The sequence below is a fragment of the Aotus nancymaae genome, unplaced genomic scaffold, assembly GCF_030222135.1.
Source record: "Aotus nancymaae isolate 86718 unplaced genomic scaffold, 86718_ANA_hifiasm-v0.15.2.pri h1tg000041l, whole genome shotgun sequence".
Taxonomy (NCBI): Eukaryota; Metazoa; Chordata; class Mammalia; order Primates; family Aotidae; genus Aotus; species Aotus nancymaae.
This window is the reverse complement of record NW_026988455.1, coordinates 16,323,280-16,343,886: the sequence shown is the minus strand read 5'-3', so window position 1 is coordinate 16,343,886 and position 20,607 is coordinate 16,323,280. Positions and strand designations below refer to the sequence as shown.

The 20,607-nt window shown below is 41.8% G+C and overlaps 1 protein-coding gene across 8 annotated transcripts in view; it reads left to right on the top strand.

The window, feature by feature from the left end:
- The window catches only part of DOCK8 (dedicator of cytokinesis 8), a 242,801-nt gene that overhangs the window by 131,665 nt on the left and 90,529 nt on the right, over nt 1-20,607 (top strand). For all 8 annotated transcript variants that reach the window (XM_064361489.1, XM_064361488.1, XM_064361493.1 and 5 more), the window contains 4 exons: nt 13,497-13,614; nt 15,835-15,905; nt 17,001-17,139; nt 17,756-17,857. In XM_064361489.1, the coding sequence (XP_064217559.1) occupies nt 13,497-13,614; nt 15,835-15,905; nt 17,001-17,139; nt 17,756-17,857 (430 nt within the window). The remainder of the gene's footprint in view (nt 1-13,496; nt 13,615-15,834; nt 15,906-17,000; nt 17,140-17,755; nt 17,858-20,607) is intronic.

The window sequence follows — 20,607 nt, the reverse complement described above, 5'->3', positions numbered from 1 at the left end:
TTTCTCACGGCGGGGCAGCTCACAGCATAGCAGTTGGCTTCATCAGAACACGCAAGCAGGGGCGCAAGAGGCAGAAAGCAAGATAGAGGCCAGGGTCTTTCCACAGCCTCATCTCAGGAGTGGAACCTCATCACTTTGGTCCGATTTTGAACAACGTCATAGTGACTTTTGTCACTACATCAGAAGCGAGTCACTAGGTCTAGCCCACATTCAAAAGGAGAGGATTTCACTGAGCAAGAATGTCAGGAAGCAGAATCTTTGGGCATTTCATTAGAAGCTGCTAGCGCAGTTCTTTATGACGCTATAACACATTGGATTGGGAGGAGTATGGGGTAGGAGGGTGATGAGGGAGGGCAGGTTAATTCTGTGGATGCTGAGGACAGGGCGCCTCATGAAAAGTGTTCCCAGCAGGCTGGCATATTTCTAGGACATCTGCAATGCATCACTCTCTAATAAAAGAAAAAAAATCGCCACTTCTTGACAGATATTCAAAGGTGAGGAGTCCCTTACTAAACCACACGCCAAAGAAATAAGCCTGCAAAATACGGGAAAGTTATTTTTCACCTAGAAAGCAGATTTCATGCATTTTCTTATTTTCAAAGTAGTGGGGAGAAACTCTAAGCTGTACATATGAAGGAAGGGACTCATTTCTCCTCTTGCACAGCACCCCAGCACCTTGCACACCCCATTCCTCCCTAACTCCCACCCGCACACTCACCTCCCAAGCATCTGTAGATCTACATACTTACCATCAAGTCTGTACAGAGTACTGAGTGACATGGTCACTGCAGCTAAGGAAAGGTGAGATTTGCAGGCTGTCTGAAATGTTTCTTGCTAAAGTAGTTCCAATCCTTCCCCCATTTAGAATAAAATACATTCTTAGTAAATTATATTTAGGCAGAAAAAAAAAACGCACTGGAAATAGGATTCTCATAAACCAACTGGGGGCTCAAGCTGGTAAACACATTTCTAAGCCATCCCTATACAGAAACCATGAGACAAATAAGACACAGAACATCCAGATCGCGTAGACCCTTCAGACCACATCCTGGGATCCAAGGGGAGTGACTGTGAGTTAGGAAAGATACCTTTGTCCAGTGGACCTTTGACTATCTTGTCAATCTCAAGTTTAAGGAAAAAATCATAGAGTAAAAAATTTGAATTTGGGTTTGTGCCGCTTCCTGCCTTCCCTTGCTTCCTCACCCGCCTTAAGCCTCTAAGCACCCAGATCTTCCCCAAAGCAGTGCTTCCTGGTCAGTGATTACTCCATCCTCTTTTTATCCCTTTTCTTCACGCACACCTTCAGTCCATAAATCCAAGCTTTTTGTAAGGAGGGAGGGTGAGTAAGCTAATTCATACTAAGATGAGAGTGAATTGTATATAACCCTCATAATATATTAAGTCTAAGCAGTGTTTCAGAAGAAAATTTGCTAACATGGACATCTTACTTTAAAAAAATTCAGTTCAACAAAGTATGGTTTAGAAATCATTTTCAATCAGGATTGGATAGAGGTTTTTTTGTTTGTTTTTTGTTTTGTTTTTTTCTTAAAGCAGTTAGATTTCTCCAGCAGATTTTGAATGCCTGGATATTCGTGATTCTTTTCAGTGGGAATCTGATCTGGATAAGACCTAAGACCATAAACACTCTAGCTTTCCATTTGGGTCTTTTGTTATTGAAAACTAGTTGGACTTAAACACGTTAAGTGGGTTTTAAGGATGGCTGCTTTTACCCGTTTCTAAAAGATAGCATTCTTGAGGTTCTGCTTTATTTAGCAGAAGGAATGCTGGTTTTCCAATCTCTCAGTCACAAGGAACTTTTATTATCTCATAAAAAAGACTGGGATGGGGATTAAGGTAATAGAAAAGGTATATTACAAATATCATAGCAGCTATATTTAGTTAATTCATGTTCAAAAATAAAGTAGTAGTAGTAATAAGAGTGGTGCTTATAAGATCACCATATCTGATGTTCAGATTGCAGATCATCAGTTGAAAAAGCGTGGATTTTTCCCCCGGGAGGAAATCTTTAAAAGTGACACCATAAGAGACATTAAGGCTGGCTGTTGTTTTATTTCTCTTCCTCTCTTTCTCTCTCTCTCTCTCTCTCTGTCATTTAATTTCTGACCTTGAGTGCATTTTTTTAGCATTACAAAATCGTAGAAAAAGAATATTGAGTCATTTATTGTAGTGTTTGTAAACAATTTGATACCATTTTGTTCTGGCTTCTTAACTGCATTTGCTGATTGTGAGGGGTGTAGAGGTTCCTGATGTTCAGAGTGCAGTACCAGCATTTATACAAAACATTGCAGCCTGGCCCACAGAGCACAGGGGTTACTAAGGGGCAAGCTGCTGCTTGCCATAACACCCCCAGGGCCTCCTTCTCATCTTGCACCATTTCCCAGGGCAGGCAGCCTTGTGGGGCTCTGACTGGTGCACTGGAATGTTTCACCTTCCATTTTTCTTGCTCTGATTTCTGAAGACGGAATGTTCTCTGTTCACCCTACACATCAGGGGGTTTCCTTCTGTTTTCATTTTTCACTGGTTCCTTTGTGAATTTGCACTTGGAGCTAACTTAAAAACATTGGAAACAGCAATAAACACAAATAATAGCATGAGGCCATGGCCACAGAATGCCAAGACAGGACATGGCTCTTGTTTTGTTTTTTACACATTTGTTTATGTAGCTTCTTATTCTGTTTATTTATTTACTTGTTTATTTCTTGAGACAGGGTCTCATGTTGTCACCCAGGCTGGAGTGCGGTGGCATGACCATAGCTCACTGCAGCCTTGAACTCCTGGGATCAAGTGATCTTCCAGCCTCAACCTTCTGAATAGCTGGGATTACAGGCACACACCACCATGCTGACTAGTTAAAAAAGAATTTCTTTTATAGAGATGGGGTCTCACTGTGTTCCCCAGACTAGTCTCGAACTCCTGGGCTCAAAACAATCCTCCTGCCTTGACCTCTCAAAGTGCTGGGATTACAGGGATGAGCCACTGTGCCCAGCTCCTTTCCATTCTAAAAAGTGTCTGAGGCAGTTACAGAGATTGTATAACAAGGTATAAAATTTCTGAGTGACAGGAAAATAAGGAGAGAGAAATCTAAATGTGTGTAAGGTCAATATGTACACACAATGTTTCTTAAGGCCTTTGACAATTCCTTTAAACATCATGGGCAGGCTGGGCATGGTGGCTCACGCCTGTAATCCCAGCACTTTGGGAGGCCGAGGTGGGCAGATCACTTAAGGTCAGGAGTTCAAGACCAGCCTGGCCAACATGGTGAAACCCCATCTCTACTAAAAATACATAAATTAGCCAGGCATGGTGGCACATACCTATACTCCCAGCTTCTTAGAAGGCTGAGGCAGGAGAATCACTCGAGCCCAGAAGGTGGAGGTTGCAGTGAGCCAAGATTGTGTCACTGCACTCCAGCCTGGGCAACAAAGGATGACTCCATCTCAAAAAAAAAAAAAAAAAAAAAAAAATCACCTGTAAATTTGAGCTTCCTAACAGCCAAGCAAAAAAGGGAATCACAATGAACGTTAAGATTCATATGTCTGCCAATTTAAAAGCAAACCAGTTCTCTTAGATCAGTGATTCTCAAACTTGAATGTACATTTGAGACACCTGGTGCATTGTTAAAATGTAGGTTCTGATCTAGGAGGTCCATGGTGCATTTCTAATTGGCTCCCAGGCAGTGCTATGCAGATGCTGATGCTGATGCCGTTGATGCTGCTCCTCCCTGGACCGCCCTTTGAGTGGTGAAGTTTTAGCTCACTCGTAAGAATGTATTTACAAAGCATCCTCCCACTTTAAACGTATAGCCATGTTAGGTTTACAGGTTTCTCAGGTAACTTCAGAACATATAAAATACTGAGTTTTGAGATTTCTAACTTTAATTTGCTCTTTCTGTATTTAAAACATCTAACACCAAGAGACAGCATTCTCATTTTCAGTTAACTACGTTATTTCAAACCTTAAAAAAACACCTCATAGGTTTTTTGGAGTAATATCCCTTTTGGCCCTTGTAAACATCATAAGACTACATTACAGTCAAGTTCTGGTGAGTCTAATTGTTGACCAGAGAGAAGTAACAGTGGTTACAGGCATCGGGTCTATTTCAGAGCACCTGGATTTGAATTGCACTGTGCCACCTGCTAGCTGTGTTACCTAGTGCAAGTTATGCATCCTCTTCATGCCTCAGTTTTATCATCTGCTGAATGAGACTAATAGGTACCTGTCATAGATGCTTATAACAGTGCCTGCATAGAGTAAGAATGAAACAATGTTAGCTATTTTTATTATTTATATTTATTATTACATTTAAAATAGATTTTGCTGGCAGTGAAATATGAGTGATAAATTAAAATCATCTGCTCAGCTGTTTTCCTTGCATAAGTACCTTAAAATAATGTATCTAGATTTGCAGTTTTGTTCTGAATCCTTAGATAAAAGACATCAGATAATCAGAAGATGTTACTGACATTAGTAGGCATCTGAAGTTCACCCTGATCAATCAGTCTATTTACAACAAATTGCTCTAGACAGTAAAAAGCGCCATCCTTTTCCTGTAGTTTTTGAATGACAGCATCTTTGTTCATGCAACTGGTTTTGCTGCATTTCCACTTCAGTAAATAGTTCATCAATTCTTTGGCTCGGTCTTTGCAAACAAAACAAAAAAACAGCTTCAGAGGGAGAATTTTAAAACAAAGAAAAAATTACTTCGAAATTGCCAAAATTGTTTGGCTGAAAGAGGTTATTTAGAAAAACAGAGCTTTTTATGCATAAGCCTGTTTCAGTGGTGTTGTATCAGAATTGCATGTTGCTAGTAGTTTGCTATCAAACCAACACTTGTGTTTCAAGCTATTAAAAAATGAATAAAATGGGCTGGGTGCAGTGGCTCATGCCTGTAACCCCAGCACTTGGGAGGCCAAGGCGGGCAGATCACTTGAGGTCAGGAATTCAAGACCAGCTTGGCCAACATGGTAAAACCCCATCTCTACTAAAAATACTAAATAAGAGTAGCCAGGCCTGGTGGTGCACTCCTGTAGTCCCAGCTACTCAGGAAACTGAGGCAGGAGAATCACTTGAATCCGGGAGGTGGAGGTTGCAGTGAGCCAAGATCGTGCCACTGTACTCCAGCCTGGGCAACAGAGCAAGACTCCGTCTCAAAAAAAAAAAAGGAATAAAATAGAAACACCGATTTTTCTGGTATTTTATCCCCTCTCCAATATCCATACCAAAGGCATTTTTAAGATTTCCCTAAGCTGGAAGCACCAGACCACATGTTATTTAAAACATATTAAGTTGTACCTACTTCCTCCTGGTTATGTATACTTTCTCTATAATTGTATAACAGTCTGCAAAGTAGCAGGAAAAGATTTTGTCTTCAGGTTAAATTCAGAAGAGTTGCCATTGGCTAACTGCAAAATTTTGCATTTGGTAAGCATTTAATTTAAAATTTATTAATTTTGGTTTTGAGGTTTTACCTTCCATATTTTTCGAGCCAATAACTTTTAAAGTCTCAGACATTTCTGTGGAATTCTAAGTTGTTCATAGATGCTAGGTGCTGTGTTTGTCAGCCCGAGAGCTTAAATGGCCCTGCCAAAAACCCAACCTCAGCTCAGAGTAGGAAATTGTCAAACACTTGGTAACTGGTAAACAAATGGATTTCAGTCACTAAATGGAACTGGAGGAATGGAGTGCTCCCTCAAAAAGAGCATTTCAGCTGGTCACAGTGGCTTGGACTTGTAATCCTAGCACTTTGGGAGGTCCAGGCGTGAGGACCACTGGAGCCTAAGAGTTCAAGACCAGCCTGGGTAACATAGATTGACCTCACCTCTACAAAAAAATAAAAATAAAATTATCCAGGCATTGTGTTGGCTTGCACCTGTAGTCCCAGAAACTTGGGAGGCTGAGGCAGAGGATTGGCTTGAGCCCAGGAAGTTGAGGCTGCAGTGAGCTGTGATCACACCACTGCACTCCAGCCTGGGTGACAGAGCATATACTCCATCTCCAAAAAAAAGAGGCTGTGAAAGAGGAAGGCAGGGGGTTGTTAATCAGACAGACACAAAGACTGGGAGAGACTGAAAGAGAGGCAGAGAGAAATACACATACAAATTAAAGACAGACCGAGAAAAATGGAAAAATGCAGAGAGAATCCCAGAGAGATTGGTTGATTTCCCAGGTAACCATCCTGCAGAGTGTTTAAAGTTGCGTTTTAAAAGGCACTCAGTTGGTTCACACAATCCTAGTAAGAAGATCGTCTTAATTAGCATCATATTTTGCAGTTTTCAAAGCAGTTCTTAGGCATCATTGCATTTAAGACTTGGCTCCAACCCTTTTATTACAGGTTAGGAAATTGACTTGTTCACCTTGCATTTGTAGAGCATTTTGCAATTTTTTGAAGGACATTTCCACCCATTATCTAATCACAAGTCTCCATACATTGCATCTCCCCTGGTATAAAAGCAGCTTAAATTACAAGCACTACTGAGATTGAAAAGACAATGGAGATAATGCAAGCCACAAAATCAGTGACTTTTTTTCTTTTTTTCCTTTTTTTTAAAGCATATATTTGATGTCACTACTTTGTTTTAGGCTGTACATTGAAATAAGGAAAAGAACACCAAAATTGACACCAATTTTATTTCAAAATAAAATCTACTTTTTTTACTTTTCCATGTCATCTTCTAGCTGCTAGCCTTCATGCGTATTCAATGTTTGCATATTTACAGCCCTGTCAAAGATAAAATATTATTTTTGGAATTTTCACTCAACATTATACACTGAGTATTGGCCATTTAACTCATCTCAGTCCCACTTTCAAAGAGATACCCAGGAGGAACCACTAAGGTCGTTCGACCTTGACCAACTATAGATAATACTTTGTCTCTCTTTGGGATTTTTAAGGTCCTGTAAGTAAAATATTTTCAGATTACAGAAGGCTTGGGATTCTGGCTTTATCACATGACTGATTGGTCCTCCGTGTTCTTGGTAGATGTGGGAATCAGTGACACAGTGCTTTTTACTCAAAACCTGGTTTAGCTTACCATCACCAGGAATGGGCGATGCATACATACTTGCATTGTGAAGGTTTATTTGTACGTCCACTCTTCTTAACCAGGCTTTTTCACAGGAGAAATAACCCCAACTTCATGAGTCCTATTTCCATTACCTATTTGCCAGTCTGTTAATATAATGGCCAAGTCAAATGATCAGTCATGATTGACTCACCATGACATCATCCATCGCCTTTGTCACAAGAAGTCCACTTGCTTTGAAGAATACAGCATCTTCCAACTTTGCTCCAGTAACTTTGGTCCTTGTTAAATCCCTCCACATAGGTCATCTCTGCAACCAGTTGATGCTGGAGCTCAGCAGCCAGCAGAGGGGGCCTTCACTCCTCTTGTCGAGCTGCTCCTCTCTCCTTTCAAAGCCCTTTTTCCTTCTTTCCTGCTGGCTGGCCTAGAAGCTCAGCTAAAGAGGTATTCAAAGGGTCCAGTTGCTTAAACAGGGGGCCAGTGTGCTTTTTGCTGTAATTCATTTGTTCCTTGGACTCAGCTCCAAGCTGTAGAAGCCCATGGGAGAGCACACTGATGTCACTTGGGAATAAGTAACAGGGTCAGATTTTTCTGTTTGTTTCCTTGCACCAGATAAGGCATAGGATAAACTTAGGAGAAGCCAAAGTGATGTTTTCACATTGTGGCTCTGAATGATTTCAAGGTCCCTTGGTTACTCTGTTCTCAGCAAAGGAAATAGAAGATGGTCCCAAGATGGTATAAGCAGAGTGTTTGGTTGACAATTTGATCTAAAAATGACCAGATTCCACAAGTTAACCCCCAGAGCTGCTCAATCACAGCAGTTTAAAAATAAGTTGAAGACTCGTTACTGAATCAGTGGAAAGAATTTGGAGTTTCCAAAATAGTTCGTAATCAAGAAAAGCCATCTGAGGGGGCCCTGGAGGGAAAATTGCTGATGAATACCAAACGTCCAGTTCTCAATGTAGCGATATATATGACTGAAGAAAACCATTTTTGTCCACATTTGAAGAAAGATAAGATTATACTAAATGCCTGGCACATACACTGGACCTTCAGTTACTGAGAAAGCTTTCAAAATAACTGTGCCATAACAAGTGGCAAGTTATTAAGGTCATGGGCTGTCCTCTCAAAAATCCTTGGATAGCATGCTTCTCTGGCTAGCGTGAGACACTTAATTTATCCCGTATGAAGCATATGAGCCTGTTTATCAGTCTGTTAATAATTATTCTTATCTAGCTTGGGCTCTGGGTTACTGGCCATGTAAGTGGATCTTCCCTCCCAAGAGAGAGCATTATTATTCTCTTGTATTCATTTCTTTAAAAGCATATGGATTTAACAAAACATATTACTTAGCACTCTTACTGATTTAGAAATGTAGGCTGGGTGTGGTGGCTCATGCCTGTAATCCCAACACTTTGGGAAGCTGAGGCAGGTAGATCATGAGGTCAAGAGATCGAGATCATCCTGGCCAACATGGTGAAACCCCATCTCTACTAAAAATACAAAAATTACCTGGGTGTGGTGGTGCACACCTGTAGTTCCAGCTACTCAGGAGGCTGAGGCAGGATAATCACTTGAATCTGGGAGGCGAAACTTGCAGTGAGCCAAGATTACGCTACTGCACTCCAGTCTGGTGACAGAGCAGGACTCTTATCTCAAAAAAACAAACAAACAAAAAATGATGACCCTTAGGAAATGAATCTTCTTAAAAAAAATTTTAGGCAAACTCATTGAACCTTCCTGGGAGTTAGTTTCCTGGCCTTCAAAAAAATGGGATGTTGGAGTAAATTCTCTTGATGTTTCCTTCCAGCTGCGTGCTTGGTGGAGAGCACAGGCAGTTTGGGGCATGACACTAAGTATCTGTGGCAGTGATGTTTGGATACAGGGGTAAGCAACCCCTTTGGAAGCAACGTGCAAAATTGCTGAGCAGTGATGGGGGTGCATGGAAATGGGTGGTGGTGCCCCTGTATTGGAATGAAAGAGACGAGTGTGGGGATAAGTCTGGCAGGGCTTCTACTGTTATGATTTACACAGTCCCTTTCATCCAGCTACTTCAAAGCAACTTCACAAACTCTGGCTCATTATTCCTTCAAACACAGCATTAAAGAAAGGTTGATTGGCATCTTTTAATTAATTCAAAGATGATGAAGCTGAGCATTACAGAATTTAAAGGGATTCTTCCAAAAGTATGCTGTACTGCAGAGAGGCAAGATATATCAATTGTTCATCACAGCTTTATAACTGAAACAAGGAAATAACCTAAACACTTATTTTTGGAGGAGACCATTGTAAATTACGGCATATTCAGAACATTCAATACCATGCACCCATTAAAATCATGTTTATCAAGAATAGTCACATTGAGAAAATAGTCATAACTGAACATTTAGTGTCATAAAAAGATAAAGCTTTGTACATACAGTATGATAAAAATGTTTTATGTGGCCAGGTGTAGTGACTTATACCTATAATCCCAGCACTTTGGCAGGCCAAGGCAGGAATATCACTGAAGGCCAGGAGTTCAAGACCAGCCTGGGCAACACAGTTAGACCCTGTCTCTACAAAAAATTTAAAAATTAGCCAGACGTCATGATGCATGCCTGCTATTCTAGCTACTTGGGAGGCTGAGGCTGGAGGATCACTGGAGCCCAGGAGGTCGAGGCTGCAGTGAGCTGTAATCACACCACCGCATTCCAGCCTGGGCAACACAGAGTGAGATCCTGTCTCAAAAATTAAAAAAAAAAAAAAAGTTTAACATGTAGAGGAGAAAAGACAAAATATAAATGTGTTAAAGTATTAACGGTGATCTTTCTTGGTACAGTGGTATATTGAGAAGCTGCTATTCTTTTCTTTATAGTGTTATGTACTTTTAAGTTATTCAAGTTGAAAAAAATGGGCACGCATTACTTTCATAGTCATCTCTGTATATGGTAATCATATGATTATGAAAGAGGGAGTGTGTGTGTGAAAGTGGAATGGGTGAATGAAATAGAATGGTAGGGAAGATGTCGGAAGTTATGACGTACGAGCTGAACCCCAAAGATGAGAAGACCCAGCCATTTAGTGAACGGGGAAGCACTCTGGGGAACAGAAGGCACAGAGGAAGGAATAAGTTTGGAATGTTCTAGGTTTTGAAAAAGGCCAGCATGGGAGAATGATGAGAGATAAGGTCAGAGCCATTGCCAAGGCCCAGGTCATGTAGGACCCATGATAAAAAGTTTGGGAAACCCTTGTAGGGCCTGACATAATTTATTTTACATTTTTGAAAGATCCTTCTGATAAATATATGAAGAAGATTGTAAGAGGCAAGTGTAGAAGTCAAGATCTATTGAGAAGGTTTTGCAGGGGTCCAGGTGAGAATGAGGGTGGTTCAGAGTGGAGAGATGGGGCAAGGTGGGCTGGAGTGTGGATCTGACTTGTTAGCCGTGTGGAGGAAATAATTATCATAATGGCCATCATTTGTGTTTTTAGGGGGGCCATGTAACTTCAGTATGTTTTCAGTGTTCACACTTTTGGGTTTACAGAATTTGTGCTTGATAAGGTACACAAGTAAGTCACTGGTCATATACCATGCCTTTAAAAGCATATATTGCCGGGCGCGGTGGCTCACGCCTGTAATCCCAGCACTTTGGGGGGCTGAGGCGGGTGGATCACGAGGTCAAGAGATCGAGACCATCCTGGTAAACATGGTGAAACCCCGTCTCTACTAAAAATACAAAAAATTAGCTGGGCATGGTGGTGCGTGCCTGTAATCCCAGCTACTCAGGAGGCTGAGGCAGGAAAATTGCCTGAACCCAGGAGGCGGAGGTTGCGGTGAGCCGAGATCGAGCCATTGCACTTCAGCCTGGGTAACAAGAGCGAAATTCAATCTGAAAAAGAAAAATAAATAAATAAATAAATAAAATAAATAAATAAATAATACAAATAAAAAAATAAAAAAGCATATATCATGCTTCTATTAGAATGATAATAATAGAAGCCTACTGCTAGTCATAAAACTTATCTGTTCAGAGAAGGCTTTTTCTTTTTCCAGAGAAATCTTCTAGGTTTCAATTGTTGCTCATTAATGCTCACCACAGCCCTCTGAGGTCAGTGTAATTGTGTTTTGGGAAAGCTAAGTAACTTGCCAAAGGCCGTGCAGCTAAAAGAAGCAAAAGATGGATTCAAATCCCAGCTCTCTGGCTCCAGAGAGAACACCCTCATCCTCTCTCTGACATTAGCTCTGCTTTTTGATTGGTGGCAGTGGAGATGAATGGAAGTGAGCAGTGAGCAGAGAGGAGTCTGTAACCCCCACACATCCCTGCACCCCAACTGTAAACTGTCTTCTCTCGTCATATACTATATCCACGTCCTCTCCTGACAGCATCAGTAGCTCAGTCATATCTACCTGCATCAGGGTTTAGGCTGCGTCAGTTTAGACAGAGCAAGCTTTGGGAGGTGCTGCTTAGATGGCCACATGGTTGAGTAGAAACAGCACTGTACTGGGTCTCTGACTGCTCTGTGGTTCATTCACAGTGTGTCTTATCTTTAAAACTTGGGGCTCAGTCTAGGTGCCTCCTGGCCTGAGCACCCCGGAATTCTATGCTAATCCCTTTATTGTGTCATGGCCTGTTGTCTGCTTTTCTTGGAAGACATCTACACCTCACTGATATTTGAGGCTCGTTGAGTATTGTCATAGATCAGCCCAGAAAGTCACAGGGTACAGTAGCTCAGACCTGTTCCCAGCACTGGTCCAGCCCCATTCTGCGTCCAGGGAGTCACCCAAAATAGAGAGATGGGGGTAGAATAAGACCTAGGAATCTGTTCATTTGCCTCCATGGCCTTTGAACTTGTGCATCCAACGTAACAGCTCCTGTGTGTTCTTGATAGTTCCAATTACCGTTGTTTCCTCTCAAATACCTGAGAGCATTCATTATTTTGCAAGAGATTTGAGTAGACATTTCTTGTGCCCTATCTTTTCTTTCCTTGATGTGAGACGTTTTTCTGTGACTAGATAAGTTCATCTCAACGTTTCCCCAAGTAATTTCTCAGAATGTTACTTTCATAAAATATGCCATGAAAAAATGAACAAATGAAAGGAGTTCTGAGGGCAAAACATTTGGGGAAAGAAGAGTCTTTCTCCCTCTAAGGCATTGCCAGGGCACAGTACCCTGTTCATCTCGCTTGCCCTGGTCTTTCCCAACCACATCTGCTCAACCATCTCCCCTTCCCATACACTTGCTAATAGTTTGCAGAACATTAGGGCTCTGTAACAGGCTGGGAAATGCAGGTTGACATGCCACTGTTAATACCTAGAAATTAAGGCAAACTTGTCCCTGAGAGATGTCAGGATAGCACAGTATGAAAAGGCCATACTTAGCAGGGCTTTTATCTGAGAGAATATAGCACAGTGGTTATGAGTGTGACTCTGGAACTAGATAGTCGGGGTTCAATTCCCAGCTCTGCTATTTAGTTATATGATATGGGGTTTATCACCTAACATCTCTGTATCTCATTTGTTCCTCACTTGTGACGTGGGGATGATGACGGTGATAATAGTACCTACCTATAGGATAACCATGAGAATTAAGCAAATTAATAAATATGAAGTATTTGGAACATTGGCCTGACTCCGGATAAGTCCTATACAAATGTTAGTATCATTATTATTGTTTCTTCAAGCCAGGAATATACTTCATCAAATATGCATACATTCACTCCTTCCTTCAACAAATATTGACTTAGTGCTACTATGTCCCAGGCACTATTCTAGCTGCTGGAGATACATCAGTGGATCAGAAACATCAGAGAAAAATCCCTGTCCTTGTGGAACTTACATTTGAGTGGAATCTACTACAAATAATGCAAATAGAAAGAAAAACATGTGCAAGTTACCCAGGCACTGCGTAGCCCAGTACCTGTCCTATAGTTGTCAAATGAATGGATATATTATTCATATTGTTGTTGTTGTTATACAGTAATTAAGCTTGAGGGTTTGAGCTGTCATCTTAGATGAGAACAGAAAGCTAAGCCAATACGAGTGCCGTGCCAGTAAGAAAAGGAGACTACTACATAAAGATTAGGAAGGGAAAAAGAGAAGAATGACATTAGGCCATCGCCTATGGCCATGAGTTTTATTTAAAATGAGCTGGACCTGTTTTGCTTTCTTTATCTGACTGTCAGAGATACAGTTACCTCAAGGCAGATTTCTGCAGTCCAAGACATTAAGACTTTCTGAGCTGCAGGACTCTTTACTTGTAGCAAAACAGAGAACAATAGGGGTTATTTTCAGATGACTGTGGCTAAAGAGGAAGAATCAAGTAATTCACTCTCTCCTCCAATAATAATTCACTTCAAGAGGAAAAACTCCTTTGGAAAAAGCACCCCATGAATGGAAGTCTCAGCGTTTGCTGCGAACTTAGTTAAAATAAACTCTAGACCATTTTCATTAATTCTTTATCTCTTCTTTTCCAGAAATCTTCTCTATGTCTACCCACAGAGGCTGAACTTTGCTAACAAACTAGCATCAGCCCGGAACATTACAATAAAGATCCAGTTTATGTGTGGAGAAGATGCTGGCAACGCGATGCCGGTAAGGAGGGAAATGAACATTTGCCTCAAATCAGGGTGGGCTGCACACCCTGTCAATTCACATGGATCACATCCAGGACTCATCAGGGTACAGAGTCCATCTATTCCTGGCCAGCACTGCTCAGCATGTGCGAGGGCTTCTGTTGCCAGTATAACAATGGGGAAACAGGGTCAGTCTTACTTGAAAATCTCTTAACTTATTCTGTAGTGAGCTTGGAACATACAGATTGTTTTAGAGGATTAAAAAAAATCATAAAATCTTTCCAGACTGCCCTTAGGACCACCCCACTCTGAAAGCATATAAAGTAAAGTGATGGCTCCGCATGTGCACCATGTTTGCTGAGTGTCTTCCATGCACACACTGTACACACTGTGTTTGCACACACTGCATTACACACTTACCCAAGCCTCGGACCACATTGCTAATAAATACAAAGTGCTGCCTGGTAATTATAAACACACACCTTCTAGGAGTGGATCTTCATCCTGAGGCAAAGTATAAATCAAATACTATATATATATAATGCATTGTGTGCCAAGGAACCCAAAATGCCAGAATTTATACTTTTTAAACTATCTGCTACCAAATGAGATGGTGGTTAGCTATTACTATTTCCCATAAGTCACAGACGTCAGTTAATATACCTTTCTTTTTTCTTTTCTTTCTTTCTTTTTTTTTTTTTTGAGATGGAGTTTTATTCTTTTTGCCCAGGCTAGAGTGCAATGGCGTGATCTCAACTTGCTGCAACCTCTGTCTGCCAAATTCAAGTGATTCTCCTGCCTCAGCCTTCCAAGTAGCTGGGATTACAGGCATGTGCCACCATGCCCAGCTAATTTTGTATTTTTAGTAGAGATAGGGTTTCACCATTTTGGCCAGGCTGGTCTCGAACTCCTGACCTCAGGTGATTCACCTGCCTCGGCCTCCCAAAGTGCTGGGATTACAGTCATGAGCCACCGCACTCAGTTAATATACCTTTCTAAAAAAGAAAAAGAAAGAAAAAAACCTTTCTCCTAATGTCCCACCTGTCTTCCCAATAAAAGGTGTCTTGAGGCAGTGGTGGGCTCTTCTTACTTCTCTCTGCTCATGCCCCTGGCATGTTACTGCCGGACTGCCAGGTATGCTTGTGCAGATCCTGTGGCAGCCAAGATGCCCAGCCAAGGGTGACTGTGGGCTAAAATCCAGTCTGTTCTTCATTCACTGAGCCCGGGGTTCTGGTGTTGGGATTACTGCATCTAGAGGAAAGAGCTTTTTTTCTCGGCACAAAGGTGAGTGCGCTTGTTCATAATGCATCTTAAACGCTGCTTCAGACCAAGGAGGTATCTTCTTCTAAATAGCACAGATAAGGCAGTGGAGAGTCAAATCACCTAAGTGACTAGGTCTATATGTTTGGAGAGAGAAGAACCTGGACTGGGGTTTTCTCACTCAAGGCAAAAGTAGGTAACTTTGCCCTGTTGGATAGACCTCTAGGCAGTGAGGCAGAGTGGAGAGAGTACTGGTTTTTTGTTTTTTGTTTTTTTTTTTTTTGAGACAGAGTCTTACTCTGTCACCAGGCTGGAGTGCAATGGCGTGATCTCAGCTCACTGCAACCACCACCTCCCAGGTTCAAGCAATTCTCTGCCTCAGCCTCCCAAGTAACTGAGATTACAGGCACCTGCTACCACACCTGGCTAATTTTTGTAGTTTTAGTAGAGGCAGGGTTTTACCATCTTGGCCAGGCTGGACTTGAACTCCTGATCTCGTGATCCACCTGCCTTAGTCTCCCAAAATGCTGGGATTACAGGCGTGAGCCACTGCACCTGGCCTTTTTTTTCTTTTTGAGACAGGGTGTGTTGCCCAGGCTGGCGTACAATGGTGCTATCTTGGCTCACTGTAACCTGTGCCTCCTAGGCTCAAGGAATTCTCCTGCCTCAGCCCCGCAAGTAGCAGGGACTATACACATATGCCACCATGCCTGGCTAATTTTTGTATTTTTTTGTAGAGAGGAGGTTTCACCATGTTGCCCAGACTGGTCTCCAACTCCTGGGCTCAAGCCATTTGCCCACCTCGACCTCTCAGAGTTCTGAGATTACAGGCATGAGCCACCGCTCCTGGCCAATCCAGCAGTCTTAATTATACAAAATGCAGCTCTCTGAGACCAGAACATCCTGTTGGCCTGATAATAGTCAATTTGATGTACCCAAATGTTACTGATAATTTGATCCTTTCCATACTGGTAAACAGGTCATCTTTGGAAAGTCCAGCGGGCCTGAATTTCTGCAGGAAGTATACACGGCCATTACATACCATAATAAGTAAGTCTATTTCAGCGTTCTAAATATACCCCAAGATGGTTTCATCATCTCCTGGTTTTTCCGAGTCCCCTGGGTGATTCCTCCCAACTATTTTTATAATTCAGGGACTCAGGGGTCAAGGAAATCCATGCCATTTCCATGACTCTGTGTTGAAGATGTATATAACTTTGCCATTAACCAAGACTGAAAGAAGAACATGTCTTCAAGAATCCAGTATAGTGTTGACTTTTCTGGAGGCTTCTATTCTAGTATGATGCAGAGGTTGTATTACATTAATTAAGAAAACACATTTCCTAACTTGCTTTGAGACACTGAAGGAGGTTAGAAGTACAGTCCAGCTCCCCTTGCCTTGTGTCCCTGTCCGCTCCACTTGACACCTGGCCTACTGCCTGCCTAGGCTGACCAAAGGAGAAATGGGACACTCATTATCCCACTGGTAAATGGAGTCACAGGATAATGCCTATGCTGCTATTCATGTTCCACAGGGAAGGAGGGACATCTGCACAATGTCAGACGGAACTGGGTTTGATCCTGGCCTGATCACCTGGGCCTATTTATTTAAATCCTCCATTTAAGCACATTCTGGGGTTGGGATGAGGATTAAGTGAGGTCACGTACGTGAAACCCTTGTAATTCATGAAGCATCTAGGGCTTCACAATTCAGTAAAATCGGGTTCCTTTTCCTTCCTGCATCATTCATTTGCTTCTACTCTTTGGTGAGTGCAGCCAGGTGCGAGGCTCTCTTCCTTGGGTAGAGATGGAAAAGGAGGTCACAGCAGGATTCCAAACCTCATCCTTTCTTCAAATTAAGTTTTTAGGGTTTTCTATTGTGTGGCCCTGGGGAGGTGTTTTTTTGTTTTTTGTTTATTGTTTTCCTGGCAAAGCCTTTAGTTCATGAACAGTTTTGTGTAAGGGAAGTGTATCTAATAACATAAGCTTGGTCTCTGGGACTTCCAGCTTCAGAGCAGAGTAATGTAAAATGAGAAGCAAAGACCCAGGCAAGTTCTGAGGAGCAAAGGGGCTGTGGTGTCTTATAATCAGAGAAGTCATCATTCTTGCTAAAAGTTATTTGTGTATAATGTGCTTTTGAAACAGGTCTCCTGACTTTTATGAAGAAGTGAAAATTAAGCTCCCTGCTAAGCTCACAGTAAATCACCACCTCCTGTTCACCTTCTACCATATCAGCTGTCAGCAGAAGCAAGGAGCCTCCGTGGAAACTCTCCTGGGATATTCAGTGAGTTGTTTCCAGCTGCTGACTCACACTGCAGTCGTTGGTATATCTGAGGTCCCTGCAGAGATAAACAACCAAATTCTATTCACCTGACTTTTTCCTGTCAGAAGTAGCAAAACATGCTAAACCAAATTATAGCTGGAGGCAGAAGTGATTTGCCTTAGCAAATGTCAGATTTCAGAAATGGAAAGCTAGTGGGTGATAGATGTTGAAAGAATACTCATTTGTTTTTTTAAAAAGCATTGCAGTGTTCACTATTTCCAAATGTAATATCCATGCTTCACATATAGAACTAGCTCTGTCCTCCAAGAAGAAACAATTATTTCCTCAAAAAATATAAAAGGTAAAATAAACATTGATGTTGTTCAGACACACACAAACGTTGGCTATAGAGAAAAATGCTACTGCTTTGGCTCTGAAAGCAGTAAATCATCAATATTACCATCTCAGGAGCTCTCGGGGATTTAATGCAAAGAACTGGACAGAAATTACTGCCAAAAAGAGTCCTGGTCAATATCTAATCATTGTTTAGTTGCATTTGATTATTGTGAGCTAGATAAATTGCCAGAATCATATGCTGTAATAAATACCACTTTATTATTTACATCATCTGTTTCAGTGGCTGCCAATTCTCTTAAATGAACGTCTTCAAACTGGATCGTACTGTCTCCCAGTTGCCTTGGAAAAATTGCCACCCAACTACTCCATGCATTCTGCTGAGGTAATGGGCAAGCTGGCTGTCAGCTGTTTCTCGTCCAGCTGTGGTCTTGGACCACCTTCCCAGAAACACTTCTCCTTCCCATGTGACCAAATGTGCTCATCGTGTTCTCTGGAGCACATCGTGTTTTCAGAGAGCACATTGTTCTGATAGGATGGGAGGAATAATTGACTATGAAACCTCATTCTTTTAAATGCCACCAAATCAGAATGTTTAGTAGATGCAACCTACACCCAAGGCAGCATTGCCTTGCATTATCTATCACAGAGGGATTCCCAGAATAATGTATTATAGAAGAGGAGGCAAACTGAGGCCAATTGTAATAAACAATTGCTCCCATCAAGAATCCTTAGAAAAGGTTCCCAGGCCAGATTCCAGCCGTTTCTTTGTTGGGTCAGTTGTCACCGCCCTCAGATGGATACCCAGGTATTTATTCCCCTAACAATCCCAATGCCAATAGCCTTTCCCACCTCCTGTTTCTGGCACTTCCTCTCGCCCATCCACTCAGCTGCAGTGCATGCATTTAAAGGAAGCCCTGGGCGGATCACCTGTGAGGTTAAGATTTCAAGACCAGCCTGGTCAACGTGGTGAAACCCTAGCTTTACTTAAAATACAAAAATTAGCCAGGCCTGGTGCTGGGCGCCTGTAATCCCAGCACTTTGGGAGGCAGAGGTGGGATGATCACTTTAGGTCAGGAGTTCAAGCCAGCCTGGCCAACATGGTGAAACTCCATCTCTGCTAAAATACAAAAAGATTTATCTGAGCATGGTGGCAGGTGCCTGTAGTCCCAGCTACTTGGGAGGCTGAGGCAGAATTGCTTTAATCCGGGAAGTGGAGGTTGCAGTGAGCTGAGATCATACCACTGCACTGCAACCTGTGCAACAGAGCAAGACTCCATCTCAACAAAAAAATAAAAATTAAAAATAAAAGGAGCCCAGGGGACTGTCCACCCTGACTGCACCAGCTGTCACACTTCTCAGTTCCTTGCATAGGTTTACATCAATAAGTATTATTTTGAAGTAAATCTCCAACATTGTATTTCATTTTAGTCTGCATCTTAAAAGAAAAGGGCTTTTTTTTAACCATCACAATACCATTGTCATACTTTAAAATTAACTGTAATTTCTTAGTATCATTAAATATTCCGTCACTGATCAAATTTTCAATTATCCCACTAATGATATATTTTCAATGCTTGCTTTCTAAACTTGGAATCCAAAGTCAACTTTCTTCTCTGTTCTTTCACCATCCACCGCCTCACTTGGGGCCGTTTTCCTCTTATTTTCCTTTTTCCCTGGAGAGAGAAGCATCTTTTGTCCTGGGCCACAGGCACATGCCTGGTAGACCAAAACATCTCTCCTCAAAGCCATCTAAGGGGCAATCTGAGTATGTCCACAGACATTTCCTGATTGGTCTTTATGATTTGAACTCAGCACCTTTCAGTAGCCCTCAAAACCACCTTCTCACCTTCATGTTGCACACTAATTTCTTAGAACTCCCAGTTATCTTCTTAAGCTATAGGAAAGACCCGAGTGTTGGAGACAGACAAACCTGCATCTAGATTCTGCCACTCCCTAGCTGTGTGAACGTGGCGAGTTGCTTACCCTCTCTAAGTCTCAAAGATGAAACTGAGCCCATATCTGCCTATAATGTTGCTGTAAGCATTAAATGAGATAATGCGTGCCAAACAACAAATTCAATTCCTAAGTAAACATTAGTTCCTTTTTCTTATTTGCCCTGTGCTGTGTTTATAGATATACCCTTAGCCTCTCCTAGTGTCCTTTAAACCTTCACTGTCTAATAAGATAGCTACTAGCTACATGTGGCTATTGAGAACTTGAAATATGGCTAGTTCAAACTGAGATGTGCCCTAAGTAAAATATGCACCAGATTTCAAAAACTTAGTAGGAAAAAAATGTGAAATGTTGTATTAGTAATTTTTTACATTGATTACATATTGAAACAATCTTTAGGCTATATTAGTTAAATGAAATATAATTACTTTCACATGTTCCCTTTTTTTAAAGAGATAGGCTCTCACTCTGTCACTCAGGCTGGAGTGTAGTGGCGTGATCACAGCTCACCGAATCTTGAACTCATAGGCTCAAGCAATCCTCTTACCTCAGCCTCCTTATCTCCTTAGTAGCTGGGACTACAGGCGAGCAACACCACGCCTGGCTAATTTTTTTTTTTTTTTTTTTTTTTTTTTACAGTAGAGACAGCGTCTTGCTATGCTGCTCATGCTGGTCTCAAACTCCTGGTCTCATGTGATCCTCCCGCCTTGGACTCCCCAAAGTGCTGGAATTATAGGTGTAAGCCACCATGCCTAGTCCCTTTTACTATTTAAATGTGGCTACTAGATGATTTTTTTTTTGAGACAGAGTCTCAGTTGCCCAGGCTGGAGTGCAGTGGCACCATCTCGGCTTACTGCAACCTCCACCTCCAGGGTTCAAGTGATTCTGCTGCCTCAGCCTTCCAAGCAGCTGGGACTACAGGTGCACGCCACCATGCCCAGCTAAGTTTTGTATTTTTAGTAGAGATAGGGTTTCACCATATTGGCCAGGCTGGTCTTGAATTCCTGACCTCATGATCCACCCGCCTCGGCCTCCCAAAGTGCTGGGACTACAGGCGTGAGCCACCGCACCCGGCCTAGATGACTTTAAATTACATAAATAGCTCACATTATATTTCCACTGAACAGTGCTATTTTAGATCACAGATAGCAAACTGAAGTGCCCACAGGATCCAGATGA